At 46.2% G+C, this 19,620-nt stretch overlaps 1 protein-coding gene across 1 annotated transcript in view; it reads right to left on the bottom strand.

Moving 5' to 3' along the window:
- The window catches only part of GPR139 (G protein-coupled receptor 139), a 36,003-nt gene extending 20,823 nt beyond the window's left edge, over positions 1-15,180 (bottom strand). The window contains exon 1 of the mRNA XM_045770892.2: positions 15,057-15,180. Coding sequence (XP_045626848.2) covers positions 15,057-15,180 — 124 coding nt within the window. The remainder of the gene's footprint in view (positions 1-15,056) is intronic.
- Positions 15,181-19,620: the final 4,440 nt, after the last annotated feature.

Below are 19,620 nucleotides of genomic sequence, written 5' to 3'. Positions count from 1 at the left end.
CTGTCCTTGCTTAAAAATAATTTCAAGTAATTAAACCATCTGCTTGGGGAGAGGGCAGTGGTGACACTGGGAGAGTCTTTAATCAGGAAGGAAGACATAGGCCCTCAAAATGCCTGCAAAGAGGAGGGTGAACCAAGACAGAGGTCTGTAGACACAGCATTTTGTCTTTTCCCATGCCCTGAATACCAATGTCTGCAGCAGGCCCAGCGGCAAGCATGGAGCATAAGCAGTGGTACACAGGCCTGTTCTATCTCAGCTGTGTCACTCAGTAGCTGAATGCCTTGGGCAGGTTATTTTACTTCTCAGAGCCTCAGTTCCCCTGCTGCCAAATGGGGATAATAGAAGTACCACCTCACGGGCATTGGTGTGGGGATTAAATGAGGCAGTGTGGAATAATGGGTTTGATTCAGTGCTTGGCTCGGAGTCAGTGCTCAATAAATGGTAGTGGTGGTAGTGATGATAGCTGTGATCAAGATGTTTCTTCAGTCTCTTCTTGAGTGTGGACATTACATTTATGGGATTAAGAAAGCAATCACCTATTCATCTGATGCATCCATCCACCCATCCATCTACCCACCCACCTATCCATTCAGTATTTGCAAAGGTCCCCCAGAGGGTCCTGGCATCACAGAGATGACTCAGATCCAATGTGTATTGTCAGGGGCTCAAAGCCTAACTCAGCACTTTTTTTTTTTTTTTAATTTAGAGAGAGAGAAAGAGGCGGGGTGGGCAGGGGCAGAGGGAGAGGCAGAGAGAGAGAATCTCAGGCAGGCTCCATGCCCAGCACGGAGCCTGATGTGGGGCTCGATCTCACAACCCTGAGATCATGACCTGAGCTGAAATCAAGAGTCAGATGCTTAACTGACTGAGCCACCCAGGCGACCCAACTCAGCATTTTTTGATGCCCCCAGGCAAAGATAAGTTTGAAGCCCCACAGGAAGTTAAATGCCTTTCCCTCACCTCACTTCTGTTATAGAACTTGTCACATTGTATTATGATTATTGACTTGCCTTTCTACCCAACTGAAGTGTGAGTTCTTTAAGGGCAGGGCCATGTCATGTTCATGTTTTCTTTCCCCCATCCTTATGCCCTAGAACCCCTGGCACAAAGTAGGGCCTTATGAAATGGAGCCTGATCCTTAACGCAGCTGAAGGAGCCCAGGTGGGAATCTGAAAGGAAATCCTTGTCAGTCTTAAGAAAAAAAATCTTCTATTTATTAAGCACCTGTCATGTGCCAGGTATGTTGTCTCATGTATTCTCCTCAACAGGGGGGACACTCAGCCTCATTTTACAGATATGGAAATTGGCATTCAGAGAAGTTAACAGCACACAGCTGGAAAGTCCAGTGGATCTCACATCCAGGTTTTTACCAATTTCCCTTCTTGCAGGAGAGCATTCGGTGCTCACATTTAGTGTGGTTGGAAAGAGTAGATGAGGCTAAAAGTGTGATAGTATAAATGGATATGGGATGTGTGTGTTGTGTGTGTGTGTGTGTGTGTGTGTGTGATAGTCATATTTGAGGAAGGCAAATAACACAGTAAATTTAAAATCCTATAGGAGCAAGGCAGGGAAAATAAGTGAGAGAAGCAGGCTAGGTGTATGTATATGTGTGTATATGTATATATACACAGAAATCTGTGCTAGGGGTATAATAGGGAAAGGTGGGGACTGTGGTGAGCTGGATGGCCCAAGCGCCATCTAAAGGAGGCTATGACTACTTGGTTCTAGGCACTTGATGACAGTCAGGGAGAGCTTAGTTTTTCTAGCCTTTAAAATTTTCCAAGACTCATGAGAAACCTGAATTTTTATGAGATTGCCTCTGAATGTTAATAGGCAAGGTGCTGCTTTTTAAGAAAACCTTCAACAGACTTCTTTCACATTCTGTGGGGTCTGAGTTTCCAGTTGGTTGTCGGCTGTTGACTGGCTATGACCCCTAGTCCAGGCCTCTTCAGGTGGTTATATGAGGGTGGTTGAGAAGGATGTTAACCAGCATGTATCTGACTAGCATTTTGAGGAAAGCATTCGGTGCTGACAGTGCTTAAGGAAAAAAAAAGTCCTCTTACTTCCCAAAACCATCCTCTTCTGGGCAGAAGGTCTAACTCTCAGGACATTCAAGAGGCAAACCACCATTTTCTTCCCTCTTCCGTAAGGTCTCTCTGCCCATTTTCACGATGTGTTGGAGTCTCCACCTTAGTCTTGGGGGCATCACTGCCTTCTTCTTGCTGTACCCTGGGTCATTAGAATTGAATGCAGTCACAGTGACAGTCTCCCTCTACTGTGCTGGCCAGAACTCAATCCTGTTCATTTGTCAAATGACAGTGCTGAAGGTGACCCTTTTCTTCTTGTCCACACACTTGCTTTCTCTCTGTTCAGGACTCTTGCGACTGACAGCTGGATCATTAGCAAGACTTGCCCACTGCCACAACCAAGATGATAGCTCTCTGTTGTGCTGCGGGCGCTTTGCCACTGTGCCTGGAGAGCCAGGCACAGACGTCCTTGATGTCTGAGGACGTTGTTAGTTTGCTCATTTCACCTGTCTGACGCTGTTTTACTTGGAGACCGAGGTGATGATGGATGGAGTAGGAGTAGGACTGGAGAACATGACCCTTGACCCACACTCCTACTGTGTGCCAGGCACTGTGTTGGGCACTCTACAAGTATTGCTGACTCTGTCCTACCAGAACCCAGAGATCGTTCACACTTGCAGCTTCCCTCCTAAACCACCTTCCAACTGTTGTTGTTGTTGTTTTTTTCCACAGCAGCCTGAAAGACCTTTGAAAAACGCAGATTAGGTCATGTCAGCTGCTTAAAAGGCTCCCATCTCTTCTTGCAACACTTAGAGTGAAATCCAGATTCCTCACTGTGGACCAGAAGGCCCCCACAGTCCAGCCCATGTCTACCTCTTCCCCTCATCTCCTGCTACTCTCCCTCTTCCTCATTGTACTCCAGCCACACAAGTCTCCCTTCACTCCAGCTCATTTTCACCTCTGAGCTTTTATCCTTGTGGGTCCCTCTGCCTGGCATGCCCTTCCCCTGCACTTCCTGTGGCCGACTACTTCCCATCGTTCCAGTAGCAGTGCAGACATCAGCTCTTTGGCGAGCCCCTTCCTGACCATCCTATCTGATGTAGTTTCCTATCACCTTATCCTGCTGTTTTCCTGGTAGCATTATCACTGTCTCAAATAGTATTGTTTATGCGTCTGTTTACTTGTTTACCTCTTATCTCCTGGGTAGAACGTACACCTGTGCAGGCATTCGTTGTTTTCCCTCCAGTGCCTACATGGATGCCTGGCATATGACAGGGGTGCCACATATATGTGCTAAGTGAATAAAGTGGTATTATCACTGATCACCGCCATTCTCGGATGAGGGAACTGAGGCTCCAAGAAAGGTAAATTACCTGCTCATGAGCTCACAGCTAGCAAAGTTGCAGTGCTGGGACTCAAACCCCCAGGTATGCCTAATTCCTAAGCCAGTATTACTTTCCTGATGCCTTTTGGCCAGGACAGGTGGTGTTCTGGATGGGTGTGGAGGGCGGACATGATGTGAGACCAGGCTCTGTGAAGGTCAGGAGTGTGGGCCTGTGATTCCTTTAAGGAATGCCCATCCCTACCCTCTTCATGGCATTGGTCCCTCTTGAGTTCTTTCTCCAGTCGCTGTTCCATTTTGCCACCTTCCAGGGAAGCCACTGCTTTTCGTTCAAGATGCAGATGATGGATCTTGTCAGCAGCTCTGTGGAGCTGAACCATGGTGGTGAGGCCAGGAATGCTAAAAGCAGAGGGCTGCAGCCAAAACAGAATCACCAGGCCATTCTATACCTTTGACTGTGGGAGGAGTGTGTGTGTGTGTGTGTGTGTGTGTGTGTATGCATGCATGCATGCATGCACATGGATGTCTCTGTGTGTGTCTCCCTGTGGGTGTATGTCTGTCTGTGCATGTGCCTGTGTGTGTCTGTGTGTGCACACGTCTCTGTGTCTGTGTGTATGCATACGTCTTTGTATGTCCGTGTGTGTGCATGTCGCTGTGTGTGGGTCTGTGGAGAGTCCCTCCTGGGAAGTGATGTGGCTGATAGTTTTTGCTGCACTTAGCTGAAAACGATAAGAAATGTCTTTGGTGGAAAAGCAATTCCCCGGTCTTCAACTGCTAAACATTCTGGCAAACGAGGGGGGAAAGAAAAGAAGTTACTGGTGAATACCAGAAGTCAAAAGGAGTCAACACTGTAAAATGTGTTTTCCCAAATCAGGGTCACTTTGTGTGGTTTCTACAAAGCTCTGGCTTCCTGTTTGCTCTGCTTGCATCTCATGCCCTGTGCTCTTCCTGTCTTCAGACTCCTTTTTGGCATTCCACACTCACCCTCTTTCTGTTCCGATATGTGACACCAGTCCCCTCTTGGCTACGAGTCATTGCAAAGCCTGTCCCCCTTGCCTCTTTCTTCCATTCTTCCCTGCCTCAGCCTTCAGTTTCCAGTTGTTCCTCTTGAGGGAGCTTTCCTTGGCTTCCCCATTGGGCGAGTTCCCCCATGAAAAGCTCTCCTATCACCATGTGCTTCTCCTTCATGTTCTTTCACACATGACTGTTTACATTTATTTAGGTTTGTGATCATGTTGATCTTCCCCATGTGTATGCATATGAGCACGCAGATAAAGGGCGGGTCTTTTTAGGCTTGCCATGAGCCTAGCACAGTGCCTGGTACTTGGTGGTGCCAGGCACATGGATGGATGGATGGATGGGTGGGTGGGTGGGTAGGTAGGTGGGTGGGTAAGTGAATCAATAAATGCAAATGCAGTTGTCTAATTGCACTTTCTGGTTTCTTGTCTCATTCTTTATTGCCATGGGCAAAATGAAAACATATTTGGGTTGAAAGTCCCAACTCTCAATGTAGTTTCAGCTGGTCATAACCTTTACTCAGGAGAAGCCCGAGTCATTCAGCCTCCACTTGATAGAAAAGCAAAGATCCTGGCTTTTATCCATACAGGGAAGTTCCCTCACTTTGAATCCCACCAGGATCTAAGGTAACCACATCCTCCCCACACCCTGATCTTCCCTTCCTTACATTTCCCTTGGTGGGGTAGAGACAGCAGAGTTATCCCTATTGCAGTGGTCAATAGGGATATCTAATAGGTCAGAATCTAAAAGATTTGGGGTCAGGGGTGCCTGGGTGGCTCAGTTGTTAAGCGTCTGCCTTCAGCTCAGGGCGTGATCTCAGCGTTCTGGGATCGAGCCCCTGATACATCAGGCACCTCCACTGGGAGCCTGCTTCTTCCTCTCCCACTCCCCCTGCTTGTGTTCCCTTTCTCGCTTCCTGTCTCTTTCTCTCTGTCAAATAAATAAAATAAAATCTTAAAAAAAAAAAAAAGATTTGGGGTCAGGGTCACACCTGGTTAGCTATGTAACCTTGGTGGAAATTCCTTGTCCTCTCTAGGGCCTCAGTTTCTGCATTAAGAGCATTGTACTAGATCAGGCCTCCCCCCACATTGTAGTGATTTGCCCACCAACATTATGATTTTTGCCATATTCTTGTGTTCCCTGTACTATTATTTATTTAACATTTTGTTTTAAAGTGATTTGCCTTTTTTCGCCCCCTGAATTTATACCTTATATAATACTGCTGTCCAGGGATGCCTGGGTGGCTCAGTCAGTAAGTGTCTGCCTCCAGCTTAGGTCATGATCTCAGGGTCCTGGGATCAGATCCCGCATCGGGCTCCCTGCTCAGTGGGGAACCTGCTTCTCCCTCTGCCTGTTGCTCCCCCTGCTTGTGCTTGCTTGCTTGCTCTCTCTCTAATTGACAAATAAATAAATAAAATCTTCAAAAAATTTTTAAAAAATACTGCTGTCCAATATAAATGCAATGTGAGCCACATATGCAATCTCAGTTTTTCTAGCAGCCACATTAAGAAAATAAGAAACAGGTGAAATTAATTTTAACAGTATGTTTTATTTAACTGTGTTCATCTAAAATGTAATCAGTATAAATTATTGAGATATTTAATTTTTTTTCATACTAAATATCCAGAGTCTGGCACGTATTTTACATTTTGAGCACATTTCTCTATGGATGCTAAATCTTTCAGTGGAAATCTTCGATCTCTGTTTAGATGCCATAAAATATACAGTTGAAAAGACTAGATTCACATACCCAAGTTGTTCCAAGTATACAGTTATTTTCCAGTAACTGAATTGAGTGTCAAGGCTTAATTGTAAATTAATTGAAATGAACAGATAAAAAAATCAGTTCCTGGGTTGTGCTAGTCAAATGTCAAGTGCTCTATAGCCACACGAGGCTGGGAGTTACTGTATTGGACAGCAATGGACATATAGCAACCCTGAATCAGAAACCCACCTCCCTGCTCTAAACAGAAGATATTCTTAAAAATAAATACAATGACAATACAAGGCTGACCTTAAATTTTAGCTAGATACAGAGCCCTGGGCCTGCTCTGTGTCTGTTGAAAAGGGAAATTTAGCGCAAATGAAAAGGTGTTAAAGACACTACGACCAAGATGAGACTCATCCTTTCATAGAATCAGAAGGATTGAGAAAACTGAAAAGGGATTTAATAATGATGCAGCCTTGTGCCACTAAAATAATCCTACATAAAACAATAATAACAACAACAAAATCCCCAAAATTTAGATGATTACTCTGAGCTCTAAAATTCCATAGCCCATTTCTCCTTTGCTCCTATCACTTTGCTTCCTCAAGAGACCACTAGCGGTGTGATTTTGTAAATAGGGAACTAAATAAGAGTTGGGAAAGTAAGTTCTGGTTTAGGCACTGCCACTTCTAGCTCTGCAGCTTTGGCTAAAATCTGTTTCCGCCTGTTGTAAAATGATGGTGCTTGCACTCATAAAACAGCAGCCACTGAGTGGCAGACACTGGGGTCCCTGCTAGCCATGCATTGCTTCATTTTGTCTATATCATACACCCTGTGAAAAAGGCACTGTTAAACCCATTCTGCAGAGAGGAACACTGATGCTTAGAGAGGTTCAAGCAACTTGCCAGAGCCCCATCAATAGGAAGTCTTGAGGCTAGAATTTGAATCCAGGTCAGTGGGGACTGTGAGCCCACACCCTAATCCACCATGCTGTCAGATTTTAAGGGCTCTTCCGTTTACCAAAAAATGGTGGATTTGTGTTCCAGAACATTGTCAACATGCAATTTGTGGTAGTACTTGGAACCTTTTCTTCCAGTCATGCCAAATCCCTGGTTTCCTGAGTTGGCATGCTTGCTTTTTTTTTATTTAGTCACATATTTGGGTCTCCATCTTCTTTATTTCTTGCTCCTCCACCTAGCATCTTGTTTTTCTTCTCCACCCACTGTGACCCCCACCCTTGGCATTTCTTGGTGCTTCTTGAAGCTTTACCCACTCTGGAGTTTGTGAATTGGCAGCCTGGTGGGCTGTATCAAGCCTGCAGATATGTGTGGTTTGGCTCATGCAGTGCTGGCTCACATAGTGTTTTTAAAAATTTTTGAATTAGTTGCCAACATTGAAACATCGGGATATTTCACATAAAAATCTGGATTCCTAGATTTTTGGAAGAATTTGGCAACACTGGATTGGCTGGAGAACTGAGTGTTGGTGACACTTTCTAACCTCCCCCAGTCCCCACTTCTCCCTGTTGTCTGTCACCCCCATCCCTTGTGACCCAGCCCAAGTGTCCGTTGTCAGCTGTCATTGTGTGTGGGCTGCCATTTTCTTACAATAAAGCTGGACAGCAGTACTGAGTATCACTGTCACTTCGTAGCTGTGTGACTGTGGGTATCTCAACATTCTCATCTGAAAAATGGGCATGATAACTATACATGCCTCAAAGGGTCATTGGGGGAATTAAATGAGTTAGTGCCTGTAAAATGTTTTGAAGAATCCCTAGCACATAGTAAGTGCAACATACGCACTAGCAGTTGTTAAGAGGAAAGTGCAGTGATTTTGGTACATATGTCTCTATCACTGAGGGAAAATTAGACCAAAAGAGTCACATGCTTTCAGAAAAACAGCAGGGGAGCATGATTCTTTGGGTAAGTGAAGCATTTCTTAAAGCTGGGCCATTGTGTGCATTTACACTATCTGAATCTTCCTAGCAGGTATTTGAAGGCAAGACACCTGCCTTCCCCTGCCCCTAGCATTTCAGGTACTTTCTGCAGGGCTGGCATCCCCTATCAGCATTGCCCACATAGTTCAGATCACGTGGAAGTTCAGTGTCAGGGTCTGTGTTTACCTCCCCACCTCGCTTCTGTTCATGATCCTGGCTGCAGCATGCAGGGCAGTCTTGCTGGGTGCTTGTCAGATCCTTTATCAACTTTAGCTGAAGAAGGTTTCATGTTCTGGACTGACAGTATTTCTGGAGGTTTCACTGAACCACAGTCAACTCTCTGAGAGGTACAAATTCCTTAGGCTTATGATGGAATTGATTGCTTAATCCATTGGATAATTCTTTCCTAGTTTTCCAGGGCAGAGAGTTTCATTCCTGGTGGGAGTACTTTGAATGGAATTGTGCAGTTATGGAAAAGACCTATATATAAAGTAATGTGTGGCTTCAGGGGATTTACAAGGCTTGTTGACATGTCAGACAATGCCACCTATTTATTGAGCTCCCACAATGTTTGAGGGAACATGAGAAGTCTTTGCATATTTTATTTGGGATTACCACCACAACAATGCAAGACACAGAAGATTAATAACATTTACTGAACTCTTACTCTATTTGAGAGTGCACATGTGCCAAGAATAGTGCTATACATTTTTACAATTTCATTTGATCCTCACAACTACCCTATGATCCCATCTCACTGATGAGGCTGAGACAGAGAGAGGGTGAGAAATTTGCCCAAGGTCACAGACTAGCAGGTAGGGAAGCTAGGAATCAAACCCAGGCAGTTTGACATTAGAGACCCTTTGCTTAACTGCTGAACTTGGGTGACTGCTTTCTTACAAATGAAAACTAAGGCTCAGAGAGGTGGAGTATCATATCTGAGATCACACAGCAGACACAGATAAGATACAGGATCCAAATCCATGTCCATTCAGTTCTAATGCAATGCATTTTATACTCAACCTCAAAAGCAAAAATGACAACATGGGTTCACTACAGATATCACACAGGGGCGAGGTCAACAAAGCTATTGGTCTGGACTCTAGCCCAAGGTCAGCCCAGCCAGCTTCCAGCATAGCTACTTCATTGGTTGGTGCTTGTGTCCCATCTATGGGCCATGTCTCCAACTGGGCTATACAAGCAGAGCCCAGCTCCCCCAGGTCTTTGACAGACTCACACAGTGAATTATTGCCAGAGCCAAGCCTGGAATCCAGGGCTCCTCATGCAGTGCTCTTTCTCCCACTGTTATAACCAGGATCCTAAGGCCCAATGTGCATAAAGAGGGGCCATACAGGTTACAGAGGACAGTTAAGTGCAGCATGTAGGGACTTTGACATTAGAGTGCCCCTGTGCTTTTGAAAGGGACAGCCATTAAATAAATTATGGTGCAAATATACAATGGAATACTACGCAGCTTCATAAAAGAATGAAAAGGCTTCAGTATACCATTGTGGATGATTAATATATTAAGCGAAAAAGAGCAAGACAGAGGACAGTGTGTACAATGTGCTCATTTTGAGGAGAGTAAAAAAAAAAAAGAGTTGAAATCCTCTATTCATACTTGCTTATATATACACTAAAAGACTGAAAAAACAAATAAGAAACAAAGATACTGATGACCTAGTTACCTGTGTGGTGGTGATGATGGGTTGGATTTGGGAATTGGTGAGCAGGGGAAAGGGATGGTAGGGAGATTTTGTAATGTGTGCCTTTTTATGTTTTTCGGTTTTTGAATTTTATGAATGTCATTACCTATATAATGTGCGTGCACACATGCACACGCACACACCACATAAAAGCAGCTGTATAGGAAAGCAGTCTATTCCTCAGCTACAGCCAACTGTCTGGGAATATGAGCCTAATATTAGTTCTTCTGGTTTTTCAAGGGAACTTGGAAATCCAGTATTTAGTTTAAAATTGTTCATTGCTAATATATAGAAATACAGTAGGTTATTGCAAATTAACAATGTGTCCTGCAAACATGCTGAACTCATGATTAGTTCTTAGGAGCTTTTTTTTTTTTTTTTTTTTTTTTTTGTAGAATCTTTGTGATTTTCTCTGAAGGCAATTATATCATCTGTGAATAGAAAGTTTAATTTCTTCCTTCCATATACCTTTTATTTCTTTTTCTTGCCCAGCTAGAACTTGCAGTATGCTGTTGAATCAGAGTACCAAGAGCAGATACCCTTGCCTTGCTCTAGATCTTAGAGGGAAAACATTCCATTTTTCATCATTAAATGTGATGTTAGCTATAGGTTACTTATTGATGCCCTTTACCAGGTTAAAGAAGTTCTTTCTCTCTCTGTTCCCAGTTTGATAAATTTTTATCATGAATGGATGTTGAATTTTGTCAAATACTTTTTTGCATCGGTTGAGAAGATCATATGGATTTCCTTTTTTTAGGTTTTTTAATATGGTAGATCACACTGATGATTTTCAAATGTTGAACCAGCCTTGCATTCCTGAAGTAAACCCAAGTTTGTCTTGGTTTATTATCATTCTTATATATTCCTGAGTTAGATTTGGTAGTATTTTGTTGAGGACTTTTTTTGTGTATGTCTGTGTTCATGGGGAATATTGGTCAGTAGTTTTCTTGTAATGTCTGGTTTTGGTATTAGGGTAAAGCTGGTGTCAAAAAACAAGTTGAGAGTTTTTCCTTAATTTTCCTAATTTTTAAATGATGAAAAAATGACTTATAAAGTGCTTACTGTGTGGCAGGCAGTGTGTTAAGTGAATAACCCACTGAAGCCTCATAGCAACTCTGTGAGATATGTGTCATTATTACCATCATCCCATTTTACAGATGGAGAAAGTGAGGCACAGAGTAGTTAAAGTCACTTGCCTAAGATCACATAGCTTGTAAGTAGCAAAGCCAGGACTCAGAACCCAGAGGTCTATCACCAGACCATATATTCTTAACCTGTTTACCATATTTTTCTCGAAAGATGTTTACAGGTGAGTGAGAACATGTCTGGAGTTGCTCGGTCCATCTTACTGGTCACCATTTTCCCACCCCTGCTTAATAACAACTCTAACTACTGTGTGTCATAGCACTGACTATCTGCCAGATGACAGACTCATCTCCATCTCTCACCGACCCTCACAGACAGGTATTACCTGTGCTTTTTCCTACTTACTGGCTGCCCTGTTGGGAGTTGCGTAAATGCTCCTATCTGCTGGGTGGTGTGTGGTTTCAGGCTATCATCTTCCTTACCTTGTCTCTTTTAACATCCCTGGTGCCTTTTAGAAGGTAAAATTTAAAAAATATCTTTCAAATCTCAGTTTAATTTTGCGCTGCTCCTTCCTTATCAGCCAGGCTCACCTGTCCTGCCTGCTGCTCTCTTCCCCCAGGCACCAGGCTCATCTCTTCCTCCTCTACTGCCTTCTGCTTTTTACTGTCTTGTCTCAGTTGGCCCCATCAGTGTCCCCAACTCTACCTTGTTAGTTTGGCTGGCTTATTGTATGCATTTTGAAAGGTTAGAAACATCTTGCTTACTTGAGGAGAAAAGAGACAGTTTTAGGGACAGCTGGGACACCAGTTTTTTCCATTGAGCACACAGCATGAAGGACTAAGGTTAGTTAAAAGAACTTCCTGGCAATAATGAAGGCATTGTGGTGCAATTGAAAGAGCAGGTGTTTGCATGCTGACTAGACTGTGTGACTATAGACAAGATACTCCACTTCTCTGAATCTCAGTTTGCTCATCTGTAAAATGGGTTCAGAGACATGTACAAGTCACAAGGATGTGGTGGGGATTAAGTGAAGTAATCTAAGCATTTAACATAGAAAAAGATTCACTGCGGAGAAGGCACTAGTAAGTGCTTTCCTCAATCCAGGCACTGTGCTAAGCCATTTTATATAGACAATCTTATTTAATATACACTATCTGTGTAGGTAGTAGGTACTGCTGTTACCCTTATTTTATAGGTGGGAAAAATTATGGTATAGAAAGTTAGGAGTTCTTAAGTGGCAGATTCTTAAGAGTTCTTAAGTTCTTAAGAGTTCTTAACTGCCCATACTTCACATTAGGACCCCCTGGGACCCACTCCAGACCAGTTAAGTTAGACTGTCTGGGGCCATTCCTAGAGGCAGAGTATTGGACCACATGGCTGTTCCCAAGCTCTTCCTTTCAGTCTAGAGACTGAAGGTGGTAAGAAACATCTGTGCTTTCTCCTAGTTAATGGCTCCCCTATTGCCAAACACTCAGCCACTCCCCATCCACCCCTTGATTCCCACCCATGTTTTCAACCACCCCTGTGAGAATTTGGAAATGGGGTGAGTCCACTGCCAGGAAAAGTGATTCAATTAAAATCTCAGTTTTCAACAATATTACAAAGCCCTGTGGTCTGTTACTTCACACCCAGCATAGCTGTGCATCCCGGTCAGTAGCAGGGTAATGAAGGTTTGCTAATTGCTGGTGGCTGGGGGTGGGGAGGGGAATACTGTAGTGAGCTCAGCAGGAGGAGTAAGGCGCTGAGCTAAGTGCTTTACTTATGGCTCCCAGGGCCTTCTCTGGCTCACATGCCAAGCAGCCCCCCTCCTTACAACCAGATCAGCTTTGTGATGACTACAACTGCAGCACCACAGCAGCAATCAGTGTGTGGTGTGTCAGGCCCTGAGCTCAGTGCTTAACTTGCACCATCATCTCCATCAACATTTTTATTTCTCGACATCATTCCAGGAGTTAGCGGCTGTCCTAATGCCTATTTTACAGATGTGGAAACTGAGGCACGGAGTCACAGAAGGTCCACATGTTAACACCCAGCTCTGCTTCATTCTACAGTCTGCATTCTTAGTTACTAGGACATACTTGCCTGCCCTTATGGATCTGAGAATGGCTTAAGGATTTTACCTTTGAACCACCTTGCAAGCCATTAACAAAACCATTATCAGCCCATGGTCTTCCCGCAAGCCTGGCCTCTCAATCATCCTTTTCCAGAATGCTTGGTCCTTGAACTCAGGGACTGTACCTTAGGGATCCCCAAGTCCCTTAGGCACCTCTTTAGCACTTGGCACATAGTAGGTGGTCACAACTCTTAGTACACATGAATGCCTTCCAAGTTCTCATCCCAATCCCTCCCTATTTTAAGTCTTCAGATCCTGGACTCAGCCTTGACAATCCTGTGCCTAGCACTGCCTGGCACACAATAGGTGCCAATGCTATGGGTTCAAAAGGCCCTAGGTGGCATAGGAGTTATGCTGTGGAGATGTGAGGTACCTTGTCTTCCACCTTGAGGTGTTTGAAGGTCTGAGCTTTCCCCTGTTGTGCTCATCCTCATGTTCCTGCTCTGGATCCTTGGAGCCTCCCCTTGTCTTTATGTCTGTCCCTTAAAGGGTTTTCAGGAGAAAAGCCTGAAAGAGTGGCTACTTTAGTCAGCAGAAGAGATGGAGGGGTGAAGGTGGAGGGGTCAGTCTAATTCTGATGTGAGAGCTGGAGGCAAAAGGGGGCCTGTCACTTCTCTGTTTCAAGTGTCACCAATAACCAACCTTCTCAAAAACTCACTCACCTTAAGAGAGGTCTGGGAGAGGCTCAGAAGGGCTGACAGGGGAAGATGGGGACTGGACTGAAATCAGTTCCTGCTCAAGGTAATTAAAGGACACGTGCTGCTGCCCCAGCAGGGCGAATCAGAGGTTGAGCGTCTCCCAGGGCAGCCAGAACGATTAGTTAGTAATAAAAACCTCATCACTCGCTGGGAGAGGGGTTTGATGATTGTAAACTTATGCTTTCTCGTGCCTGCCAAAATTTGGGAGGGGGATTTATTTAAACAACCTTATCAGGGTCCCTGACCACCAAGTTGAATGTTTTGAAAAGGAAATCTCAGCAAGCCTCTCAGAAATCCAGCTCCCAAGTTCCCAGGATCCTAGGATGCGGAATGACAGGGTAGATGATGCTGTGATTCTAGGCTGTACACTGGATTTTTTTTTTCTTTCTGCTTCCTTTTGTCCCTCTCTCAGCTCTCTGCAAGTGATCTTTAGGAATCTTTCTACACACAGACTGTTTCAGGGACTATCTGGAAGAAGGGTTTATCTCAAGCTAAAACCCCAGGAAACCCCTCCCCTTCTCTCACAAACAGCAAGCAGCCTCCAGCCCCCAGCAGCTCAGCTCTCTTCAGGAATTCTGCATGAGTCTCAGCCACACTTTGGAGAGGACGTTAAGATGTGGGAACAGTTAGACATCTGCAGCAGTCATCGGCTGCCCAGGGTGGGTAGACAGGGAAGCAAAGCCAGGGGGCAAGGCATGTCCTCAAGGAGACTGTGACCCCCTGAATTGGTGGCCTTGGCAGCCCGTGTGTGTCTCTGGATCCTTGCCCTGGCCAAAGCATGGTCCCAGAACCATCCTGAGCCTTCTTAGCCTGCCTGGAGACCTGTTCTTCGCTTAGGGGGTCACAGGGGCTCTTCCCTTGCTCCCTCCCAGTGGCCCCAGAGAAAGTGTGCTGGGTGTCAGAGTCTCCTGCTTCACCTCGAATCAGGCAGGGACACGCGATGGGGCAGAGGGGCAGAGGTTTCCTTGGGCTGGGGTGGACGTGGGGGGTGGCAGGAGAAGTGAAGCCCCCACTAAGCCATCTGTCCAGACGTGCGGTCAAGTCTCACACACGGCCCCCCACTGGGCACCCTCAGGGACACAGATCCCTTCAGATGCGCATGCAAATACTCTAATCCACGGGCACACTCACACCAACCCATACTCCCACCATGCCCATCAGCTGCTATGCACGCTCGTCACACACACACACACACACACACACACACACACACACACACACGAACAGATGAGAGTCCCCGCCAGGCCACAACAACTTCCTTTCCCCCATTCTGGAAATGTCCGCAGTTGCCCTTAGGGCTTAAACTTTTTTCAGAGGGAGCGCCAGGGATCGCACGGCGAGGATATCGAGGCCTGGGGGTTCTGGGCAGGGTTGCTCCGCACTTGGGGCTCCTGGCTTCCTCCCTCTCCCGCAAGCTCCTCACCTGGTAAACCGAGGCACAGCAAGAGGCTGTAGTAGACCACGGGCACGAAGCCCAAGCCGCAGACCGAGCCGGGGGACCAGGACAGCGAGCTGTTGGCTACGAGGTGGGCGTGCGTGTGCTCCATGAGCTCGCCCCTCGCTCCTCTAGTTTCCGCGCCCGGCCTGCCAGCCCGCTCTGGACGCTGGCTCGGTGGTGGCGGCGGCGGAGGCAGCAGCTGGAGCAGCAGCGCCTCTCTTCCCGCAGGACTTGCTTCTACCCTTGGCCGTGGTCCCCTCTGCTCCCTCCGCACCTGCCTGCCTGGAGTCCTGGCACGGCCCTCGCGTAGGGCACAGGGCGCTGGGCGCTGGGCGCAGGGACTCGGGAGGGGCTCCCAGAGCCGGTTAGTGCGCCTCCCACCTCGGACCTGCTCGGCTCCCGCCTTGGAGACGGGAAGCTGGGACGCTGCTCCCCGCAGCCAATCAGCAACTGCCTGGACGCGGATGATGGGGCAGGGGGTGGGGGGGTGGTGGATGCATGGGAGGAGGGGGTCCAAGCTGCTTCTCACAGCTCCAGTTTCAGGAGACGAGTGAGACCTGGGAACCCCAGAGGAAGACCCGGGTGGGAACCGACTACCCCTTCTCCACCCTCTGCGGGAGGGGCGTGGTGTGGGTGGGACCTGCTTCTCCTGCAGCGGCTCCGTACTCCTCCAGCGTGTCCTCAGTTTGCCTTTCTCGACTCTCCTCCTAGCCACTTCTCTTCCCCCTTGCCAGTGCTCCGAGTCCATCTCCATATAGAGGATTCTCCACCTAGGGCATGGGGGCAAGAGGAAGCTGTCGGAGCGAGGATGCTCAAGGGTTGTCCGTTCTCCCGGGCCAGAGGAGCTGCGCTTGAAAGGAAGTGTGCATGCGTCTCAGTGCGTGTGCTGATTCTGGGGAAGGCCAGAGGTAGACGGTCCCTGAGTGGAGTGCCTTTGAAGGGGTTGCAGGCTGGCTAAGAGAAGCTTGCCACACTGAGACCTTCTGTCAGGAATAAGGATGTTGCAACCATTCACACACAATCCCCCAAGCTCACACAAAGACACACAATACCCAGTCATGTGAGCGCACTCACGCAGGCATGCGGAGGCCCTCTCATCCCTCACCCAGACACATGAAAATACAGGAGCACCTTTATCAACGTGTACAAAGACCACACTCACATGACATACCAGACACACAGAAACCCATGTGGGCATCATCTAGGGGTTGTCTAGTGTTTGAAAGTTGTGTGAAGTATAGCAGAGGTCAGCAAGTGGGACCTAGGCAGTCTTGGAGAGTTGGGATGAAGAGGCACCCCCCTTTTTCCTCAGTGTAGGAGGGTGGAGAATTCCTAGTGTGGCTCTTCTAGAGGCCACAGCAGATTTGTGTAGGGAGAGAAATCTGGGGCTCAAGATGGCATGTGTGAGAATTAGATTCTGTAGAAATACCGAGGAGAGGCAGAGAAGCCTAAGACCTCTCTCTCTTCTGCATTTGCCCCCCGCCCGCACATCCATTCCTGGGGAGAAGGAACTGGCTGGGCTTTCCCCATCCTCTTTCAGGTCTCCTAAGATGGAGGAGACCCCTGCTTTTTATGCCCAGCAAGGGGCATGTGCATTCCCCATCATTGTTAGGGGTTTCCCAAGGTAGGCATTGAAGGTTGGGGTGGTAGCAAACTCCAGTGCAGCCAGGGCCAGGCAGTCTGCATAAGAGAGGGATCTGCTGGGTCTGGCTGGGTCTGTGATGAAGAGAGACTCTTGTGACCCCTGAAAGGGACAGATTATTACAAAGAGTCATGTGGGCCCAATGAGCACAGGTCTGATATCCCAAGCCAAGTTGGATATTGAAATTTTGTTGTGAAGTCTCTCGTTTAAATGTGACTACCCTATACAAAAACAAAACAAAAACTTCACTGTGTTGATAAATAAAGCAGTATCATTGTAGAGGTCCAGTAAATAATGGTTCACAATCCAGTAGATTAGATTTGTATGCAGGTGCCAAACTGAGATGAGAAGCTGGGGCTAAAAGGGGAATGTATGTGCTTTGACTAAGCTCACCAATCTATTCAGGGACCTCTCAACATTGTGAATCAAGGATAATGCCTCAGGGCTTTTGCACTGGCTAGTTCCTCTGTCTGGAGTGCTCTTTCTCCGGAAAGCTGTACTAACTTGCCTCTTCACCTTTTTCAGGTCTTTCCCATACAATCCTACTTAAAATTGAAATCTCCACTACTACACTCCAAAATGCTCACTTCCTCTGCTCCTCCCCTGCTTAATTTTTCTTTATAGTGCTCAGCACCATGATCATACCATATGCAGTCTATTTAATTAGTTTGTTTCTTATCTGTTTCCCCTCTTGGAGAGGCAGGGCCTTTTGTCTGTTTTGTTCACAGTTGCATCACCAGCTTCTGTACTGTGCCTGCATGTTGCAGACTCTTAGTAAACATTGAAAGAATGGTAGGCCCCAGCACCTAGTGACCTAGGGCATGCAGGGCATGGGGAGATGAGTTTATCTATGCTTGTCTTTGCAGGCCAGAGTGTCAGGATGTGGGATGCTTTGAGAATTGGGGGGCACAGTCTCAGATTTAGCATGTAATTATCATGTCTGACTAGCCACTCTAAAAATAATTTGTGTGGTTTGGATTCTGAGGATCTAGTTAGAAACTCTTTATAAAACTAGAAACTTGGCTGGGCAGAGGAAAAGGGCTGCATGGGGAATCTTGATGGACCTTATTTTTTTTTTGAGCCTCTATTTTCCCATCTGTAAAATGGGGATGAAAGAAACCAGGTATGCCTTGTTTCAGAGATGTTGAACGGGACAAGAGGAAATAGATGGAAACAGTGCAGACTCTGATCTGGAGAATGGGGGAATTGGATGGAGTATTCTGCTGGCTCCATGGAGAACCTTGGCAGCCTGTCAAAGTCAAAGTTTCCTGGGAAATGGATGGGTTAGATGGGAAGAACTTTAAGGTCCTATGTCAGGCTTTTAGTCCTGGGGAAAGGGACAGGTTGAGTCAACAACAAAGTCAGTTTAATTTTGCTCAAGGCCTGAGCTACTTGACTGGCTCTGTAAGATGAGCATCAACTGTGGTTAGCGAAATTCATTCACTTATTCATTCTTTCAACAGACTTTTAATGTGTGTTGATCAGGACTTGCTCCATCATTTTAGGGCCTAATGCATAAATGAAAAGACAGAGTCCCTTGTTCAAAAATTAAGAATTTTAGGGCAGCAACAGCAGAGCATTAAACCAAGCTTGGAACCCTTTTAAGTATGGGGCCCTGTGTGCCTGTGCAGGTCACATACCCATGAAGCTGGTCCTGCTTAAGATCCAGAGGTGGGAAATAAGAGTTAACATTTACTAGGGGTTTATGATGAGACAGCTGTGTCTTAACTCATTACATCCTCACAGTAACACTAGAGGGAAGTACAATTATTAGCCCAATTTTATAGGTGAGGAAACCAAGGCACAGAGAAGTTTAGTAAATTGCTCAAGTTCACCTGGCTGGGATTAGGTCCAAGGTCGTCTGGCTCCAGAGCCTGTGCTGGAACCACTTCCACTTAGTGGAAGGACAGGCATACAACAGGAAACTGTCACACTGTAATGCACACTGTAACGCAGGTCCCGTGTGACTTAAGGGCAGGGACTTCATCTGTGTTTTCCACTCTATTCCCCCCATGCCAAGGACATACCTAGTACGAGGTGGATGAACAGAAATCAATCTTAAATGAATAAATGAATTAATATAATAGAAATATTGGGGAGAGGGGCGCCTGGGTGGCACAGCGGTTAAGCGCCTGCCTTTGGCTCAGGGCGTGATCCCGGCGTTATGGGATCGAGCCCCACGTCAGGCTCCTCCGCTATGAGCCTGCTTCTTCCTCTCCCACTCCCCCTGCTTGTGTTCCCTCTCTCGCTGGCTGTCTCTATCTCTGTCAAATAAGTAAATAAAAATCTTTAAAAAAAAAAAAAAAGAAATATTGGGGAGGAGGGGTTGAAAATTCAAATGCCTATATGCCTGGACGGGTAATAAACATGAGTGAGATAGATCTATTTATTGTACATTCTTTACTTCCATAAAGAAGTATGCTGTCTCCCATTTTCCTGGAAACACTTGGCCTTCTTGGTGTAGCCCCCATTTCTCTACTGTTTGATGGAGGCAGCGGTCTAAAGGAATAATTCTTTTCTCTAGGAAAAATGGCAGCACAAACATAAATTGTAACTAACACAACTTAGAGTTGGAAATGCAAAAGGTAGTGGTGGGGACTGTAATAAACTGGAAGTGTGTGCTAGACACTGTACTGAGTTCTGGGTATACAGTTGTTGTAAGAAGTTGACATGGTCTCTGATTTCCTGAATCTTAGGTACAAGACATAGGCATGAATCAATTCATCTGATACACACACATGCACACACACACAATTCTAAACTTGGATAAATGCTATCAAGAAAAAGTCAAAGGGGGGTGCCTGAGTGGCTCAGTCAGTTAAGTGTCTGCCTTTGGCTCAGGTCATGATCCTAGGGTCCTGGGATCGAGCCCTGTGTTGGGCTCCCTGTTCAGCAGGGAGCCTGCTT

This window comes from Ursus americanus, chromosome 2, assembly GCF_024610735.1.
Source record: "Ursus americanus isolate L20-20 chromosome 2, mUrsAme1.1.p, whole genome shotgun sequence".
In the NCBI taxonomy this organism is placed as follows: Eukaryota; Metazoa; Chordata; class Mammalia; order Carnivora; family Ursidae; genus Ursus; species Ursus americanus.
This window is presented reverse-complemented; position numbering and strand designations above follow the sequence as displayed.